This window comes from Schistocerca piceifrons, chromosome 3, assembly GCF_021461385.2.
Source record: "Schistocerca piceifrons isolate TAMUIC-IGC-003096 chromosome 3, iqSchPice1.1, whole genome shotgun sequence".
In the NCBI taxonomy this organism is placed as follows: Eukaryota; Metazoa; Arthropoda; class Insecta; order Orthoptera; family Acrididae; genus Schistocerca; species Schistocerca piceifrons.
In genome coordinates, this window is record NC_060140.1 from 959513417 (window position 1) to 959532304 (window position 18888).

An 18888-nucleotide genomic window follows, 5' to 3' on the forward strand; every position below is an offset into this window, starting at 1 on the left:
CATGCCAATGGCCTTGTCACTGTGATAACACTGGTTCCGGTCAGATAACCAAAATTAAGTGTTGTCGGCCTCAGCTAGCACTCGGACGGGTGACCGTCTGGGTCTGTCGAACAATGTTCGCAAGTGGGGTGCACTCAGGCAGTGTGATAATAATTGAGGAGCTACTTGATTGAGAAGTACAACTCCAGCTGTGAAAACTGACAACGGCTGGGAGAGGGCAGTGTGCTGACCACAAGCCCTCCATATCCACATCCAGTGATGCCTATCGGCTAAGGACGGCGCGTTGGTCGGTCAGTACATTTGGACCTTCTGAGGCCTGTTTGGATGGAGTCAGGAGAGGCAAAATTACTCAGTATTTTGCAGGGGACTTCCAACGACTTGCTGAGTCCGTGCCACATCTAGTTGCTGCACTACACCAGGCAAAAGGAGGTCCAACACGATATTAAGAAGCATCCCACGACTTTTGCCACCTCAGTGTATTTTGTCTCTTTTGAGGATAACTTTCATTCTATGTAGGTTGGAACTTAAATAGTGGCAACACTACTGTAGAGACACTATGCAATGGAATCTACTATTGTCGCTGATAGCACACGTTGTTGACGTACCTACCTTACCTCCGAGCAACTGGACTCACCCATCCCATATCACCAGCGTGCGCATAATCTAGGGAAACACAATATGAAACTTCCTGGCAGATTAAAACTGTGTGCAGGACCAAGACTCGAACTCGAGACCTTTACCTTTCGCGGGCAAGTGCTCTACCATCTGAGTTACCCAAGCACGACTCACACCCCCTCCTCACAGCTTCAGTTCTGCCTGTATATCGTCTCCTATCTTCCAAACTTCACAGACACTGGCAGAAGTGAAGCTGTGAGGACAGGGCGTGAGTCGTGATTGGGTAGCTCAGATGGTAGAGCACTTACCTGCGAAAGGCAAAGGTCCCAAGTTCGAGTCTCGGTCCGGCACACAGTTTTAATCTGCCAGGAAGTTTCATATCAGTGCACACTCCTCTGCAGAGTGAAAATCTCATTCTGGAAACATCCCCCAGGCTGTGGCTAAGCCATGTCTCCGCAATATCCTTTCTTCCAGTAGTGCTAGTTCTGCAAGTTTTGCAGAAGAGCTTCTGTGATGTTTGGAAGGTAGGAATGAGATACTGATAGAAGTGAAGCTGTAAGGCCCTGAGTTTGAGTCTCGGTATGGCACATAATTTTAATGTGCCAGGAGGTTTCATATCAGCGTACACTCTGCTGCAGAGTGAAAATCTCATTCTGAAGGGATACACAGTCACTTGTGAGTGAGAGGTCTAACGTAATGGTGTCACTATGTGTTCAAAACAGGAACAATGGAGTTGGATCAAGATTGAATGTGCCAGAGGTCGTATAGCACGACAGTGTATCAATGTCTTCAAGACACGTGCGGGGAATTCGTATTGCCGTACATAACAGTGGCATGTTTGGTAAAAGCCTTCAACGAAGGCTGGCAAACTGTGGCAGACATGCATCGGGCAGGTCATCCTAGCATATCTAAAGAAGAAGAGCATGCTGTTGCCACCTTAGTGGACATGATCGATGCCATATGATTTGTGAGCTCACCCACGAAACTGGATTAGTGCATACAACTGTGCTTCACATCCTGAAGGAGTGTTTGGGCGTGCGAAAAACTGTCGCGATGGGTTCCGCATGAGTTGATGGAAATGCAGAAATGGATGTGTTACGATGTGCTCAGACATACTTGGAGCACTATGAGTGCGAAGGAGAGGCTTTCTTACAACGTATTGTAACACTGGATGAGACATGGGCCACATCGCACTAGCCAAAACTGAAATGGCAATCCAACGAATGGCATCATTATGGGTCACCATGAAAGGTGAAAGTGCGTCAGAGCCCCAGTATGGTGAAAGATGTGGTGACTCTCATGTACGCCTGTGACGGTATTATCCTAACGCATTATGTTCTTCCATAGCAGACCATCAATTCACAGTATTACTGTTCGTTTCTGGAGCATCACCTGCAACCAGCTTTGCAAAAGAAGCGGCGACACTTTCTGTGCAACCCACCCATCATTTTGCACGACAATGTTTGGGCGCATACAGCACAAGCTGTGGCTGCTCTGCTTGGTCGATGGGGATGGGAAGTACTGTTCCGTCCACCATACTCCCTGGACTTAACTCCTTGTGACTTTGATTCGATTCTGAAGATGAAGGAACCACTTCATAGCATTCGCTTCAGACCTGTTCCAGAGATTCAACAGGCAGTAGACCGCTACATTCGCACCATCAAGAGAACAGGCTCTGTTAACAGTATACTACGCCTTCCACATCACTGGCAACAGCTTCTATAAAACACTGGCGATTACTTTCAAGGACAGTAACAGGTGCAAACATGTAACTATTTCTTATTGGTTGTGAATAAATAGTTGCCACTATTTAAGTCCCAACTCTCATATTAAGCAGATATGTTTCTTGTTTTTCTTTTTATTGACTAATGTTACCGTCATCATTTAGAGGGAAAAAAATATTTCAATTCAATAGCTACACCAGGCAAATAACATCATTTTGATGGTGAATTATGGAACCAAACAACTTTTAATCTATTACTCGATATACAGTATCAAGTACTGTACTAATTTAGGACCACATTTCATATTTGTTACCATTATTTAATATTATATGGAGGAATTGTAGATTATATACCTATTGACACTAAACACAACATGTCATAATCAAAATCATAAATTTTAATAATTCGTAATAATGTATGAGTGTCATTCAATGACTAATGCTACTATATTTTTCTGAAAGCAGGTTGGTTTTATCTGGGATTCCAATACACCATATTTCTGCCCCACTCTTCTGGCTACAAAACTCTATTTTCGAACATAATCTCCGATGTGACAGCTTTATGCCACATTACTGGGCGGGGGTCTGTATGCCTGCATGGTACCACTCTGCTGGTCAACATCAGAGCCAATGTCTTGGTGCAATTAATCACCTCCCTGCCATTCAGTACTGCTTCGCACAGAATGCATTCCTCACTGTGCCAAACAGATGGAAGTCAATAGGTGAAAAATCTGGCTGTAGGGTGTTTGAGGAACAAGAGTGCAATGAAATTTTGCGAGCTCCTCTCGTGTGTGCAGACTTGTGTGAGGCTTTGCATTGTCGGGGAGAAGGGGAAGTTTGCTTGCATTTTTGTGGTTACAATCGTGCTGAAGTCATTTCTTCAATTTCCTGAGTATAGCACAACACACTTCCAAGTTGATTGTTGCACCATAAGGGAGGACATCAAACAGAATAACTCCTTCAGAGTCCCAGAAGACTGTCACTTGACTTTACTGGCAGACGGTGTGGCTTTGATCTTTTTCTTCAGAGGAGACGTGGTGTGGCAGCACTCCACGGATTGCCATTTTTTTTGCAGTTTGAAGGGATGAAGAATGTTTCATCACCTGTGGTGATGTTGGACATTGTCATGATCAGCCTCATAATGCACAAGCAATTCCACATAAATGGTCCTTTGCTTCTCTTTATGGTCGTCTGCTAGTCAGCGAGTAACCAGTGGGTGTACACCTTTGAGTACCCCAACTGGTGGATGAGTGGGTCAGTGCAACCAATGAAGACACCCAGTTGTGCAGTGAGGTGTTTCATTGTGATCTGTTGATCGCATTGAATGAGTGTCGGCACATTGCAACATTGCAGTAGTCACAACTGTATGCAGCTGGCGCCTCATCCAATGACTCACCATGCTTTTGTGCACTGGCAGGTCTACGTTCATGTTCTGTAAGCACCTATGAATTTCTGCGACACACTAGTTTTTCATCAAAAGAAACTTGATGGCAGCTCTCTGCTTGGAATGCACCTCTGTTGCAGACATCATTCTGAATGCTTCTTCTAGTGCTGCTATCTATCAGAACTTCATGAAACAACAGCAGCTGAAGTGGGAATATTCCACCATGTCCCACAACAAATTCTGCATTTTTCAAGTAAAACTGGCTGAGGAAAAAAAATGTGTTACATTACTTATTGAGTGTCTCTTGGAGTTACACCTTATAATTAGCTAAAACAAAAATTGTCAAATTTAAAGGAATATTAACTGAATTTTGTAATGAAGCAATTTTCATATAAAATTACTGTTTTAAAAGTTCCAGAATATCAGCATAGAAACAGCAAGGTCATTTAGTAATGTATGACGTAAAGCTCAAAATAATTTGCTGGATGAAAAAACGCAATTCTTGAGTGAGAACATTTGTAAATGTTAGTAATAAAAATAATTATGTTACTTACAAGAAAATTAGATTTTTTTCAGAACAGGTTATAGTTTTTTTATTAAGTTTAATTTTGGAAAGTTCTGTACTTTGCAAAACTTTATACGAAAAATATGTTTTCTGCTGAGTGTATCATTGTACACAAATATTCTGTGCATGGTTTTCTCCATTGTAAATTACACAAAATACTGTTTGTAATCATACCTAGAACTGACTGCATTGTCAAGGTTTTATACAAGTGACTGTAGCTGCGACCATAAGGGAAGTTGGTTACTCAAAAAAGCAGTTCAATACAGTACCATTGTAAAAGTTTGTTAAAGACTGTAAGGTAGAGTGAATGAATGAAGTAGTTATCAGTTAAGTGGTCTTGGATTGTTTCATTTCAAAATGTTACCCTCTCTGAATTATAAAATGGGTCCACTACTTCCAACAGCAACAACAGAATTTATGCAGCCAACAGTTCAACCAATTCTACGAGTTAATTGTGAACATTAAAAGTGATATTTTCCTGTTTTAAGAATTATATGACTCAATTGGTAGCTGATGCACACGGAATCAAAACTCAGAATTTTAGGACTTAATTTTTTGTATGTCTTGTAAAAAGCAGGACTGTTACAACTGCCATGAAAGCTAATCTATTTAGGAGGAAAAAATAGTGAAAAGTGATAATTATATTAAACTGCAATAATCAAATAGAAGTGCTAAAGATGGCATATAATATCTATGAGATGAAATTACAAAGCACATAGAAAGAAAAAAGGAAATACCACGGATGTGTTAAGAGTCATGGTATATGTTACATAAGCAACCATTTGGGATTTGATTTGTACACTACACTGCTTAAAGTAGCCCATTAATTTATATGGTTAGCCATTGTGTGAAAAAAACTGTTGCTTTTGCAGTTACATTTAACAGATATTGTCTATCTTCTATTGGTAGGCTATTATGTACTTCATTACATTAGTGTTTATATAAAAAATAACTATCTATGTTTGTAAGAAAAATTCGCTACTATCTATCATGCAGTCTTGTAAGGCACCGATTCTCAATTTCTTGCTTTATGTTAAATTGTGTCGTGCTGAAGACCTAAACATCAGAGTACATAACTCCACTCTGAATCTTAGACAAGGAAGAATGGTCTATACAAAATTAGTGTTTTGTTTTATGTTGTGAATGTGTCATTGCAGTTCAGCTGGAACTGATTTTTATTTTCGTTCATTATAATCAACATTTTTGGAAAGCCGGCAACTCTGTCATTCATTATTTATATAATAATGAAAAATTGCACCAATTCCTTATTTTTTCACACTTAGCACAACATGTATCGAGAATTTATTCTCATTTTCAGGTGCATTTATTTACATAAACATCACAAAAACATTTATGTAAAGAAATGCGCTTGAAAATAGAATAAATTCTCAAAATATGTTGTGCTAAGCATGAAAAAATTGGTAACTGGTGCAGTATTTCATTATTTAAATTACCATTTTTATTACCAGCAACAAAGACTATTAAGGAAAAAACGTACTATGCAGTGAGAGTAAAAATTCCAAGTAGCCTCTGCAAGGAGTGCAGTTACCAACTTTACAAAATGTTCCAGCTGCTTGCTTCCACTGAGTTCAGTACTTCATTGCTTTAGAGGAGGGCTGCCCACAACAAGCAGCACACTGGCATGGCACGGGCCAAGTTTCGACCTATCTCAGCTTTGCTCAGTACTTTGCGGAAGAACATGGCACACCATGATATTTAATTTAATTTTGCAGTGTGGTTTTCTGGCTGGCATGTCTCTTCATTTCAGCATAATCTTGTTGTCAGTGCTGTTTACCTTTCACTATTTATTCATGGTATGACAAACATTCACAAATCCAATGGCTGCTATCATGAAAAGAGGCAGTCTAGCAATCTATCATTAAAAACAAATGTGAATTACAGAAAAGAGGGATGAGAATTTTCACTATCTATTATGCAGTTGCATAACTGGTGTGTACTGCAAATTTGCTATGAAACATTACAACACCATGCAGGAAGAATTCAAAGACTTATCTGACAATAAAAAAGCAAAAAATTACGATTGACAGAGGGGATCCAATATTCAGTACATCAAGGGGTATTTTGTGCTAAATCTGCAGGCTTGGAGCACATGAAGAAATTGAACTGAATTTCTGAAGTCACATGCCTTGTATTGTCTGTTGCAATAATTTCTGATGGAACTGGATGAAGAGTATGGAGACTTTATATGAGGGTTGTCCGTAAAGTGAGGTCTTTAATGAGCTCTCATTGGAACGGAGTGAGCTGGTTTAAATCTGACAATAGCACTATGATCCTTGTGTCACACACCAGTATTCTTGCCAGTTCTTATCTCTCTGCGACGCTTATTCTCGGCACGGCAGCCGTTAACAATGGAAGGGAAAATCAAAGCTCGCATCAAGTGAGAATTGTGTTCTGTGATTAGATTTCCGTGGCTTAAGGGGTCAACCCCTGTTAAAATCCATCGCCTATTGACCGATGTATATAGAGAAAAGTGTATGGGCATAAGAAATGTGAGTAAGTGGTGTAGGGAGTTCGCAGACGGCTGTACAAACTTGCATGACAAGGCTGTCCATCAGTTTCGGACGAGACAGAGACGAAAGTCAAAGAAGTTTTGCTTGCGCATCGGCGTGTGACTGTGCAAGAGATTGTATCTCTAAGACTACTGTGGACAATTTGACAGATATTTTGAAGTATCACAAGGTGTGTGCGAGACGGGTGTCGCAGATGCTCACTGATGAACATACAAGGAAGCACATAAAAAGTCCCGCAAATTCCTGCACCATTACTGGGAAGAGGGTGAGGAATTTCTGGATTCAATTGTAACTGGGGATGAGACTTGGGTCCACTATTTCATGCCAGAGAATAAGGAACAATCAAAACAATGCAGCATTTCAGTTCTCCAAATGTCAAGAAGTTCAAGCAAATGCTGTCAGCAGGGAAGGTGATGGCTTCGATATTCTAAGATAGGAAAGATGCACCGCTGGTTGACTACCTGGAAAGAGGTGCAAAATCAACGTGGCAAGGTACTCCGAATACTAACAAACTACAGAACAAAAGGAAAGGGAGTTCATTTTCACCATGATAATGCCTGCCCTCACGTCACCAGCACCTCAACAGAATTCATCACCAAATTTGGATGGGAAATCATTGACCATCCTCGATACAGCCTTGATTTGGCTCCCAATGACTGCTATCTGTTCCCCAACTTGAAACAACACTGGGGGGTGGGGGGAATGAAATTCTCAAGTGCTGAAGAGCTGAAGGCAGCTTGCCATTCCTTCCTGCACAAGTTGGCGGGAGAGTGGTATGATGCGGGTATGAAAAAGCTCCTGGAGAATGTCCAAACAAAAATGCATCGATCATGACGGGGGCTACATTGAAAAATAGCTTAAGTCCAAGCTTTCTGAAACTGTTCCTGGTTTTGCAATAAAAAGATGTTTACTATGTGAAAAAGCATTGGAGACCTTAATTTATGGGCAAACCTCACATATTACTATGAAGTAAATTGGTTAAGTGAAGGGGCATGCTTGGAACAATTTTGTGATTTAAAGCCCACTATTGTTGAATTTATGAAGCTCACATACATTAAATAAAAGACAAGGTTTGAAGAAATCATTGCGACCTTGAAAGAATTACAAGGATGGTTTCCTAAACATTCTTGAAGATACTAGCAATCTTACACCTGTTTTCAAGACTGTTTGCATTTCAGTATAAAGCATTCCTATGTATGTGCAGATGTAACTGATTGATCTGCAATGTAATTCCTGTTTTTAAAGACAAATTCTTTTACATCAAAACTGTCTGGGACATCTAATTATTTTCCTGGGGGAGAGTTTCCACATCTCCATACCGAATTTGCAAACATAGTAAAATATTTTGACTACAATATGGGTATGAGGTGCTTCTCTCTCTCTCTCTCTCTCTCTCTCTCTCTCTCTCTTTTTAATTATGAAGCTAAATAAGTGATGATTACAAGGCAACATGAATGCAAAAATCTGTAAAATTTTCTCTGTGTCTGTATGTTGACAGTTTGTACAAGATAAAAATTATATTATGTCTTCAGCATGCCCAAAATAATTACATAATACTGCACATTTGTTTCATTTGTGATCTATGAAGTTGAGAAAATGAAACTAAGTTCCATGCAGTATGGCTGCACTGCCATTTAAATACAGTGCATTTGCCGTTTCTCCCTCTTCCTGGTCAGACAGCATGGCTAAGCAGTGTGGGAAATGTGCAGTCTGACTGAGCACTATGGCATGAAACCAGGGCACAGCATGTGATCCAAATTCTTAGACACCATTGTTATAGATGCATTCCTTAGAGATAATTTCATATGACATGAGCTAATATCCTTGCATTTAGGTTAGCATAATAATAGATACTTTTAAGGGAAAAACATGACAAATACTTGGTTTTCAATAAAGGGATCACAAAGGGATTTCTCTATCCTTCAAAATGATGTTGTTTGTTGTATAGACAGTACATCCACATTAATGATTGTAGTGTACGAACATGAAACAGTAAACAGCAGCAACATTTTAAAAAGTTTGGTGTACACATGGTCAAGATTTTAAATTTAAAAAAATAATATTGAGAAGATGCTTAAACACTCAGTTTTGCCAATCTCTGTCATAAAAATAACTAGTAATTTTGGTTACTTTGAAATCAGTAAGTTACTGTAATTTGCTACTTCTTACAGCATAATATTTTAGCCTACCTCCTTAGTAAGGCAAAACATAGACATTTGTGAATTGTGAGTGGGGTTTATACAAGAAAATCTTATTTGAGATTGGAAACTGCTATAACAGCAACAATGTATATTTCTTCTGCTGTCAATGGCCCATTTTAGTTTGATAAGAATTGTGATACTTGTGAATGCAACATAATGACACACAGACTACAGTCTGGCAGGATGAATGTAATTATGGCTCAGAAAAGAGTGAAGTACACATGGCAACAATTATTTGGGGCAATTTATGTGCAAGTATGATTCCTTCACAGATAACGCAAATTATTTTCATTATAAATTAAACTTGTTTGCCCATGACAAATCTTTATCGTAGAAAAATTAATAAATAGTAATAAGTAGTCAATTACAAACACGAGACCAGCATGAAATCACATACAGACCTTTGTTTCAAAAAATATGAAGTTAAATGTTAAAACCAAGTGTCCACTTGGAGTACAGACTTTTCTCGAGAACTGAAATTTATTGGTAAATCACAAATAGCCAGCCGGCCGCGGTGGTCGTGCGGTTCTAGGCGCTCCAGTCCGGAGCCGCGCTGCTGCTATGGTCGCAGTTTCGAATCCTGCCTCGGGCATGGATGTGTGTGATGTCCTTAGGTTAGTTAGGTTTAATTAGTTCTAAGTTCTAGGGGACTGATGACCACAGCAGTTGAGTCCCATAGTGCTCAGAGCCATTTGAACCATTTGAACAAATAGCCAGTTTCATCATCAGACACAATTTTGATACTAGGAAGCTATCAAATACATAACTATTAAATCTTGGAAACAGATTACAGCATGCCTCAATCACAGTGATGCTGCCAGATAAGTCATCTGTCTAATTTGGGAAACAAGACACAGCACTTATGTCTGACACATATCAGTTCCTCTCACAGAACCATGATTTAACGCTTTTGATGGAATGGACATGGTCTCTGCATTCAACACTCAAGTGGTTTTTGTTATGGCTGTACTACCCATCAAAAGCCTGTGTTGAGATGGCATTCCAGTCAATATGAAATACCTATTGTCTAAAGTTTTCAAAGCTATTAGGTAAAAAAATTTTATTTTTACAAATCTTACAATCTGATATCTTCACTCAAAAAAGAACTGAATTTCTTTTCTTTTCATTATCTATCATGCTTGCTGCGCTGCATCAAATGATGTAAAATATTGCACAAAATTTAAAGAGTTTGCAGAGGTAAAAACTCATTACTTGAACTTTGTGTAGGGTTGATTTCAGCTCCTACATCGCAGGGAATGAAACGTAGATCGGATATCAAAATTCCATTTAAAATTGAGAGCAAAATGATATCTCACTTTGTTCTCAAGTTATTTTGAATTATATTTAACAACAAAAATAATCAATTTTTTTTTCTTCCAAATCTCATCTGATGCAGTCCCCAAAAATCAGTCTTTCCTTCTCATCCCATGCAATGAATCTCCTGTGGTTTTGGGTGGCTTTCCCAAAATACACTCCCGGAAATTGAAATAAGAACACCGTGAATTCATTGTCCCAGGAAGGGGAAACTTTATTGACACATTCCTGGGGTCAGATACATCTCATGATCACACTGACAGAACCACAGGCACATAGACACAGGCAACAGAGCATGCACAATGTCGGCACTAGTACAGTGTATATCCACCTTTCGCAGCAATGCAGGCTGCTATTCTCCCATGGAGACGATCGTAGAGATGCTGGATGTAGTCCTGTGGAATGGCTTGCCATGCCATTTCCACCTGGCGCCTCAGTTGGACCAGCGTTCGTGCTGGACGTGCAGACCGCGTGAGACGACGCTTCATCCAGTCCGAAACATGCTCAATGGGGGACAGATCCGGAGATCTTGCTGGCCAGGGTAGTTGACTTACACCTTCTAGAGCACGTTGGGTGGCACGGGATACATGCGGACGTGCATTGTCCTGTTGGAACAGCAAGTTCCCTTGCCGGTCTAGGAATGGTAGAACGATGGGTTCGATGACGGTTTGGATGTACCGTGCACTATTCAGTGTCCCCTCGACGATCACCAGTGGTGTACGGCCAGTGTAGGAGATCGCTTTCCACACCATGATGCCGGGTGTTGGCCCTGTGTGCCTCGGTCGTATGCAGTCCTGATTGTGGCGCTCACCTGCACGGCGCCAAACACGCATACGACCATCATTGGCACCAAGGCAGAAGCGACTCTAATCGCTGAAGACAACACGTCTCCATTCGTCCCTCCATTCACGCCTGTCGCGACACCACTGGAGGCGGGCTGCACGATGTTGGGGCGTGAGCGGAAGACGGCCTAACGGTGTGCGGGACCGTAGCCCAGCTTCATGGAGACGGTTGCGAATGGTCCTCGCCGATACCCCAGGAGCAACAGTGTCCCTAATTTGCTGGGAAGTGGCGGTGCGGTCCCCTACGGCACTGCGTAGGATCCTACGGTCTTGGCGTGCATCCGTGCGTCGCTGCGGTCCGGTCCCAGGTCGACGGGCATGTGCACCTTCCACCGACCACTGGCGACAACATCGATGTACTGTGGAGACCTCACGCCCCACGTGTTGAGCAATTCGGCGGTACGTCCACCCGGCCTCCCGCATGCCCACTATACGCCCTCGCTCAAAGTCCGTCAACTGCACATACGGTTCACGTCCACGCTGTCGCGGCATGCTACCAGTGTTAAAGACTGCGATGGAGCTCCGTATGCCACGGCAAACTGGCTGACACTGACGGCGGCGGTGCACAAATGCTGCGCAGCTAGCGCCATTCGACGGCCAACACCGCGGTTCCTGGTGTGTCCGCTGTGCCGTGCGTGTGATCATTGCTTGTACAGCCCTCTCGCAGTGTCCGGAGCAAGTATGGTGGGTCTGACACACCGGTGTCAATGTGTTCTTTTTTCCATTTCCAGGAGTGTATAACCACTTTCCAAGACCTCACCAGTCCTTTTCCTTCACCCCTCTTCCTTCCCCTTCAGCCCTTCTGCTTGAAGAAAGAGCCACTGGTTCCAAAAGCTTGCCTAATTATAAACTTCTTTTATGTGTGTGTTCTGCCACTGCTTAGTGAGAAGATTTGTTTTATATTTGAAGGACGGTCACGTGCAACGTTAGCTAACTATATGCTCCATAGGTTGTACCCACAATAAAGGTTATGATATGGAAACAGTTTCCTGAGCCACCAACCTCTCACTGCTGCAGATGAGTTACTTGCAAATCTTCGTGAATAAAAAGTTTTGAGTGTTTATTATACAACACATGTGCCTCACTGTGTGCTACAATTTGCAAAAAATTGAATTTTGTTTCTTGAATTGTTTATGAGATATGACTGTTGTTATGACCATATGATTTGTGATGCACGAGGACATGAATAAAACAGGAATGAAGGAACTACTTCTAGGAGTGCGTCAGGACATAGCAAGCACGTGTACCACAGGACACAGACAGGAAAGATAAACCCAAGATGCATCTAAAAAGCTTGGTGAATGGTTTCAGAAAATAAAGGAACAAGAGTTGCAAACAAAATACCTTTACTGCTCTTCAAAGTAATCACCATTAGCTGAAACACATTTCTGACTAAGTTGTAAGGCTGCATCACTACAGCAGATCAATGCTATCAATATGATCTGCAGACAAAACAACAGTCAATGGCTAGGTGTTTATCTTCCCCACCTTCCGTGGGCAGAAATTCCTGACAGATCAAGCACTTCCTGTCAAGAAAGGTGATCAACATTGTTTGAATCTTGGATTTTGTCAGCCAACTTGTCTTGGGAAGCAGGTAAGATGATGAACACCCTCCTACTGACGGTCTGAATCATATCGGTAGCACCAGGTCTCATCTCCTTTAACGGTGCGATTAACCAACAGTACATGACCAGTGTACTTCGAGTGATTCCACAAAAGGCATTTGCTGACCATTCCCAACAGTTTCATAACTAATTTCAGGAAGTGTGTAGCAGCTAATGAAGACTACCTTCGTTCCGGTGTAAAATCAAGTGCCAGCACAGCAGCACCCTCTACACCAAGAGGACGTAAGAAAGCGTCAAGACCAGCAACCGTGATAGTAGCATCCACTATATTCCTTCACTTGTATTAGAATCATCATACTGAAAGATATTGATTATATTGCATTGGCCTTTGCTTGTGACACATATGTATTTCTCAAAGTTAAGTACTGTCATTTATTTTCTGCAATAAAAACTCTTTAATATGATTTGCTTGAATTGTTGTCTAGTGATCCAAGAAGCAGGTTCCCTAGGCACCCCATATTTGATGAATTGGCAATATATAACAACTTTGGAGGCCAGAAAAGCTCTTTTGTTTGCAGCTCTTGTTTCCTTTATTTTCTGAGACCATTCAGCGAATTTTCCACACACATCTTGTACATAGAAAGATTCATTTATAAACTTTCTACAATCACTGTGCAGTACTCTACAAGGGCATTACCTCCAATTTGCTTTCTATTCACACAGCTGACCAGCACTATAATACAATAACGGCCATATAATGAACCACACAACAGTAAACCATGCTATTCCACACAACACAGACGACTACACAATTGATACAGGGTCATTGCAATCTAAACAGTTGTCCCCAAAATCAGCATCTCAGCACTGAAAATCTGAGACCTACTGTAACATCTTTACAATCTCGCAAATCACTTACCTGAACTCCCATTTGTCTCTATTGTTCATTTTCCACTTTGCTGGCAGCTTCTATTGGTTCTTCTCTTCATATTTCCTTCTATCATTTCTCTCCTCTTCCTTTCCTTTGATTTTATACTACCCATTCAATTTTTCCTCTTTGTCATTTTTATTTACACTGTATATTGTCCACTTTACCTCTTCCTTGGCTATCTTTCCTTATTTAGTCACAGTTCTTTAGGCCATCTCTTCCTTTCCATAATGAATGTTCACTCTATAGTGGTGTTTGTACTGATTTTAAACTGCCATGCAGATTAAAGTTGTGCACTCAACTAGGACTTGTACACTGGCCATTTGTGGGCATTAGCTCTACCAAATGAAATACCCAGGCACAACTCGCAAAGTGCCCTCCCAGCTTTACTTCTGCCAGTACTTCTCTCCTACCTTGAAAAACGTTACAGAAGCTCTCCTGCTTACTTCCTGGATGAGCTGTGCATGGAAATCTCAGTTGTTTGAATATTTGCTCGCAAAAGGCAGGGGTTCCACGTTCAAGAGCTGCTCAGGCACACAATTTTAATCTGTCAGGAAGTTTCACCTCTTCCTTTTCCACTGTTCCCTCCTTACTTCCTTCTTTCACCACCTTGCTTTTCTGCCATGTTTTTGTTTATACACTCCTCTTTTCCAACCCTCCCATCCTCACCATTCCCACATTACTGGCCATCACTCAGTCATGCTGCAGAATCAGAAGCTGTGTGTGTGTGTGTGTGTGTGTGTGTGTGTGTGTGTGTGTGTGCACGTGCGATGTAAGCAATGACCAGTGAAACAGTATGAATATATATGGTGTACGAGTATTAAATTGGGTGTAAGTGTAACAAAGTGCACAAGGGAAGACAGATCATGCAGTTAAAGGAACTTTTAAACACCATGAATGACATGTGAATACTAAATAACCCAGCAAGTCATCTGTAGTGGAAAATAGTGAGAAATGCGCTCAGTGTACCGACTGCTAATGTTTTAGCAAATGCACTGCGCACCAACGCAAATGAAAAGTCATGGAGGCATTCAAAGTAACTGAATACCTGTTCATACTCAACCAAGAGATTATCTTTCAACTACTGAAAGCATGAGCATCCACACTCAATGCGATGAAGATGCTCTCACTGGAAGCAAATACACACATCAAAAAAATTTTTGCGTCACCTCAGGTCCAAGAGTTCCGAAACCTGTACAGAAAATTGGAATACCGATCAACATAAACATCATTTCTGCCCTTTTTATTGCTCATGAAACCCAACATTGCATGTTGTACCACCACACAGCGAAACCTTCAGAGGTGGTGGTCCAGATTGCTGTACACACCGGAATCTCTAATACCCAGTAGCGCATCCTCTTGCATTGATGCATGCCTGTATTCGTTATGGCATACTATCCACAAGTTCATCAAGGTACTGTAGGTCCAGATTGTCCCACTACTCAATGGCGATTCAGTGTAGATCCCTCAGAGAAGTTGGTGGGTCACATCGTCCAAAAACAAGCCCTTTTCAATCTATCCCAGGCATGTCCGATAGGGTTCATGTCTGGAGAACATGCTGGACACTCTAATCGAGCGATGTTGTTATCCTTAAGGAAGTTATTCACAAGATGTGCACAATGGGGGCACGAATTGCTGTCCATGAATATGAATGCCTCACCAATACGATCTCAATAAGTTTGCACTATCGGTCAGAGGATGGCATTCACGTATCGTACAGCCATTATGGCGTCTTCCATGACCACCAGTGGAATACGTCGGCCCCACATAATGCCCCTCCAAAACAGCATGGAACCTCCATCTTGCTGCACTCACTGGATGGTGTGTGTAAGGTTTTCAGCCTGACCCGAGTTGCCTCCAAACACGTCTCCGACGATTGTCTGGTTTAAGGCATATGCGACACTCGCCGGGGAAGAGAACGTGATGCCAATCCTGAGTGGTCCATTCGGCATGTCGTTGGGCCCATCTGTACTGTGCTGCATGGTGTCGTGGTTGCAAAGGTGGACCTTGCCATGGACGTCGGGAGTGAAGTTGCGCATCATGCAGCCTATTGCACACAGTTTGAGTCGTAACACGACGCCCTGTGGCTGCACGAAAAGCATTATTCAACATGGTGGCATTGATGTCAGGGTTCCTCCGAGCCATAATCCGTAGGTAGCGGTCTTCCACTGCAGTAGTAGACCTTGGGCGGCCTGAGCGAGGCATGTCGTCGACAGTTCCTGTCTCTCTGTATCTCCTCCATGTGTGAACAACATTGCTTTGGTTCACTCCAAGACGTCTGGACACTTCTCTTGTTGAGAGCCCTTTCTGGCATGAAGTAACAATGTGGACACAATCAAACTGCAGTATTGACTGTCTAGGCATGGTTGAACTACAGACAACACAAGCCATGTACCTCTTTCCTAGTGGAATAACTGGAACTGATCGGCTGTCGGACCCCCTCCATCTAATAGGCGTTGCTGATGCATAGTTGTTTACATCTTTTGGCAGGTTTAGTGACTTCTCTGAAGAGTCAAAGGGACTGTGTCTGTGATACAATATCCACGGTCGAAATCTATCTTCAGGAGTTCTGGGAACCAGGGTGATGCAAAGCTTTTTTGATGTGTGTATAAACAGGAACAAGGTGCCATTCACACCTCACCCTCCGGGCACTTGTAAAGATTCCACCACTCCAATTATGTCATACTACAGCCAATCATCAACATTGGTGTTGATAAATGACAGAATTATTGCCGGTAAATAAGCACAAGTTTGACAGTGAACTACTGTGTGCAGACTGTTTCTGGAAAACCACCTGAGCTGAGACATGGGAACAGAAGATTCATCAAGAACGAGGCATTACCAATATCCAAGAGGTTTTAACATCAACATGTAAATCCTCTGCCAGCTAAACCAATTAGTAACAATGTCACTGTAATGAATTAATATTGTAAGTGTTTCTCTCTTTCAACTAAGACGACATGTCAAATATTATTGTGTTAATGATCTGTGGGTGAATAAACTAATCAGCTAAGCAACTAGCCAACAGCATTTAAATCATATAAGCAATAATGCATACTTCATTGAAATCCTGACTATGGTGAAACATTGCAAGGTCTTCAACGAGGTACCGTCAAGACATTACAGTAAAGTTAACGATTAGATTAGATTAGATTAGTTTTTCGTTCCATAGATCCATGCTGAGGAGATCCTTGTGGATGTGGAACATGTCAGTACAGATGTTCACTTTGTTTCATGAAAAATAGAAAATTTATAGCTACTACCCAGTTCTGATTAGCATAGGAAAGCTTTAGAATGTCATTTTACTAGTAATCAAGCAGTAGTAAAAGTTAAGACAAGGGCACACACAAAATAACATCAATCAGTATTGTATTTTAACTGCCAAGAATGTCTAAAACTGCATTGTTGGAAGATGGAAGGTCAATTAAAACAGCACTATAAATGGTATAAGTATGGTATGATCCATTAGTGAATATAAATTTTGAGTGCAAAACAAAAACAAAAACATTAAATCACCCAAGAAATACATGGTTTACCATTTATGGCTGTACATTATGTTGGATATATGTACTATATAAGAAAAATGCTTTCTGTATATACAGATTATTAACCTACAGCACCATAACTAGCAATTGTCAAACATTGTTTCCCCATTTTAAATCACAGGTTTTGATTAGAGCTGAAATCTCAAAATTTCACCTTTATCAGCAGCAGAAAACGAGGAGTGTCACTGTCTTCATCCAATGGAACCGATTTCTGAGCACTTCTACGATCAACTGATGATGATGACGGAGATTCTGAAGATGTTCGCCGCTTTGCATCTGTGGGAGCAAGCTTCCCAGCTGACACAGTACTTCGTGTCATACCACCAGGCCGATGAGCTTGCTGCTGCTGCTGCTGTTTACTTACAGTACGCTTCTGTGGTTCCTCCACACTTGGTGAACTGCTCATCCTGCGAGAAACAGTACCTGAAATTTTAAGAATTATTTTCCAGTCCCACACATCAGAAACCAATACAAGTTATTGGCTAGCCAATTTAACACTTGTGGCACTATCATAAACTATACACAGTAGAAAATAATATTTTTGAGACATGTAAAAATGAAACTGAATTATGCAATTTGCAATGGTAGCCAAGTTTAAATGTACCTTATCTGCAACACACAATGTTTTCAAAAAATAATTATACCTTGTATAAAAATCTTATCCTGCAGGGCTACATTACAAATTTTGTTTAATTAAGCAACAGAAACAGTCAAAGATGGCTGGAGAGTTTCAAAACATATACTCCAATACAGACATTGAGCACAAAAAAATTCATAATTTGAGATGCTTCATTAAGGAATTTACAATTTAAAATAATTTGTAAATTTATTGTGAGCAGCCAACTCACAGACTGTTTCATGTGCTTCTCTTTAGCAAAAAAAAAAAAAAAAAAAAAAAAAAAAAAAAAAAAAAAAAAAAAAAAAAAAAAAAAAAAAATTTTGGTTTCAGGTAGTGGCACTGTACTGAAGATCACCATTATATGTGCTAGGTTTTGGCAAATGGCTGCTTTCAAGGATCTTGACCAAGCTGTACATTTTGAGAACTGAAAAGCTGTAACCATGTCAAGCATCACAGATGACACTGATATTAATGATTAACAAAAACCATCTCATTTGTATTATTGTACATTTATTGTCCTACAACCAGTTTTGTTCTTAGAACATCTTGAAGTATGACCTTATTGACAGTGTCAGTATTAAGATGAGGATTAGTGATCATGATGTCATCATAGCAGCAATGGTTACTAAAGTTAATAAATCCATCAAGAAGGCTAGAAGAGTTATTATGGTGGAGGGAGCACATAGGCAGCTATCAGCATGCTACAAAGACAATGAATGGATATCATTTTATTTCAATAAGGTGAATGTACAGGAATTGTGGGCAACGATTAAACTGATTGCAAATCACACACTTGAAAAGTATGTGCCAAGTAACTGCATTAAGATGAAAAAGACATGGTTTATTAACAAAATTCGGAAAATTCTGAGGAGACAGACTGTTACGATGCTCTCAGTTTAAAAAAGAATGCAGAAATCTCGACAGACAGAAGTTAGTAGAAATTAATGTTAAATAAAAAAATCAATGCAACTTCCAACTTCGAACATTAGCAAAGGATTGTGATGAGAACATGAGAAAATTTTCGTCCTACATAATAAAACTGCTATACAGGCCTAA

The 18888-nt window shown here is 40.8% G+C and overlaps 1 protein-coding gene across 2 annotated transcripts in view; it reads right to left on the reverse strand.

Moving 5' to 3' along the window:
* LOC124789898 (WD repeat-containing protein 91-like) overlaps positions 1 to 18888 on the reverse strand; it is a 216886-nt gene that overhangs the window by 113581 nt on the left and 84417 nt on the right. For both annotated transcript variants that reach the window (XM_047257417.1, XM_047257416.1), the window contains exon 7: positions 17368 to 17636. In XM_047257417.1, the coding sequence (XP_047113373.1) occupies positions 17368 to 17636 (269 nt within the window). The remainder of the gene's footprint in view (positions 1 to 17367; positions 17637 to 18888) is intronic.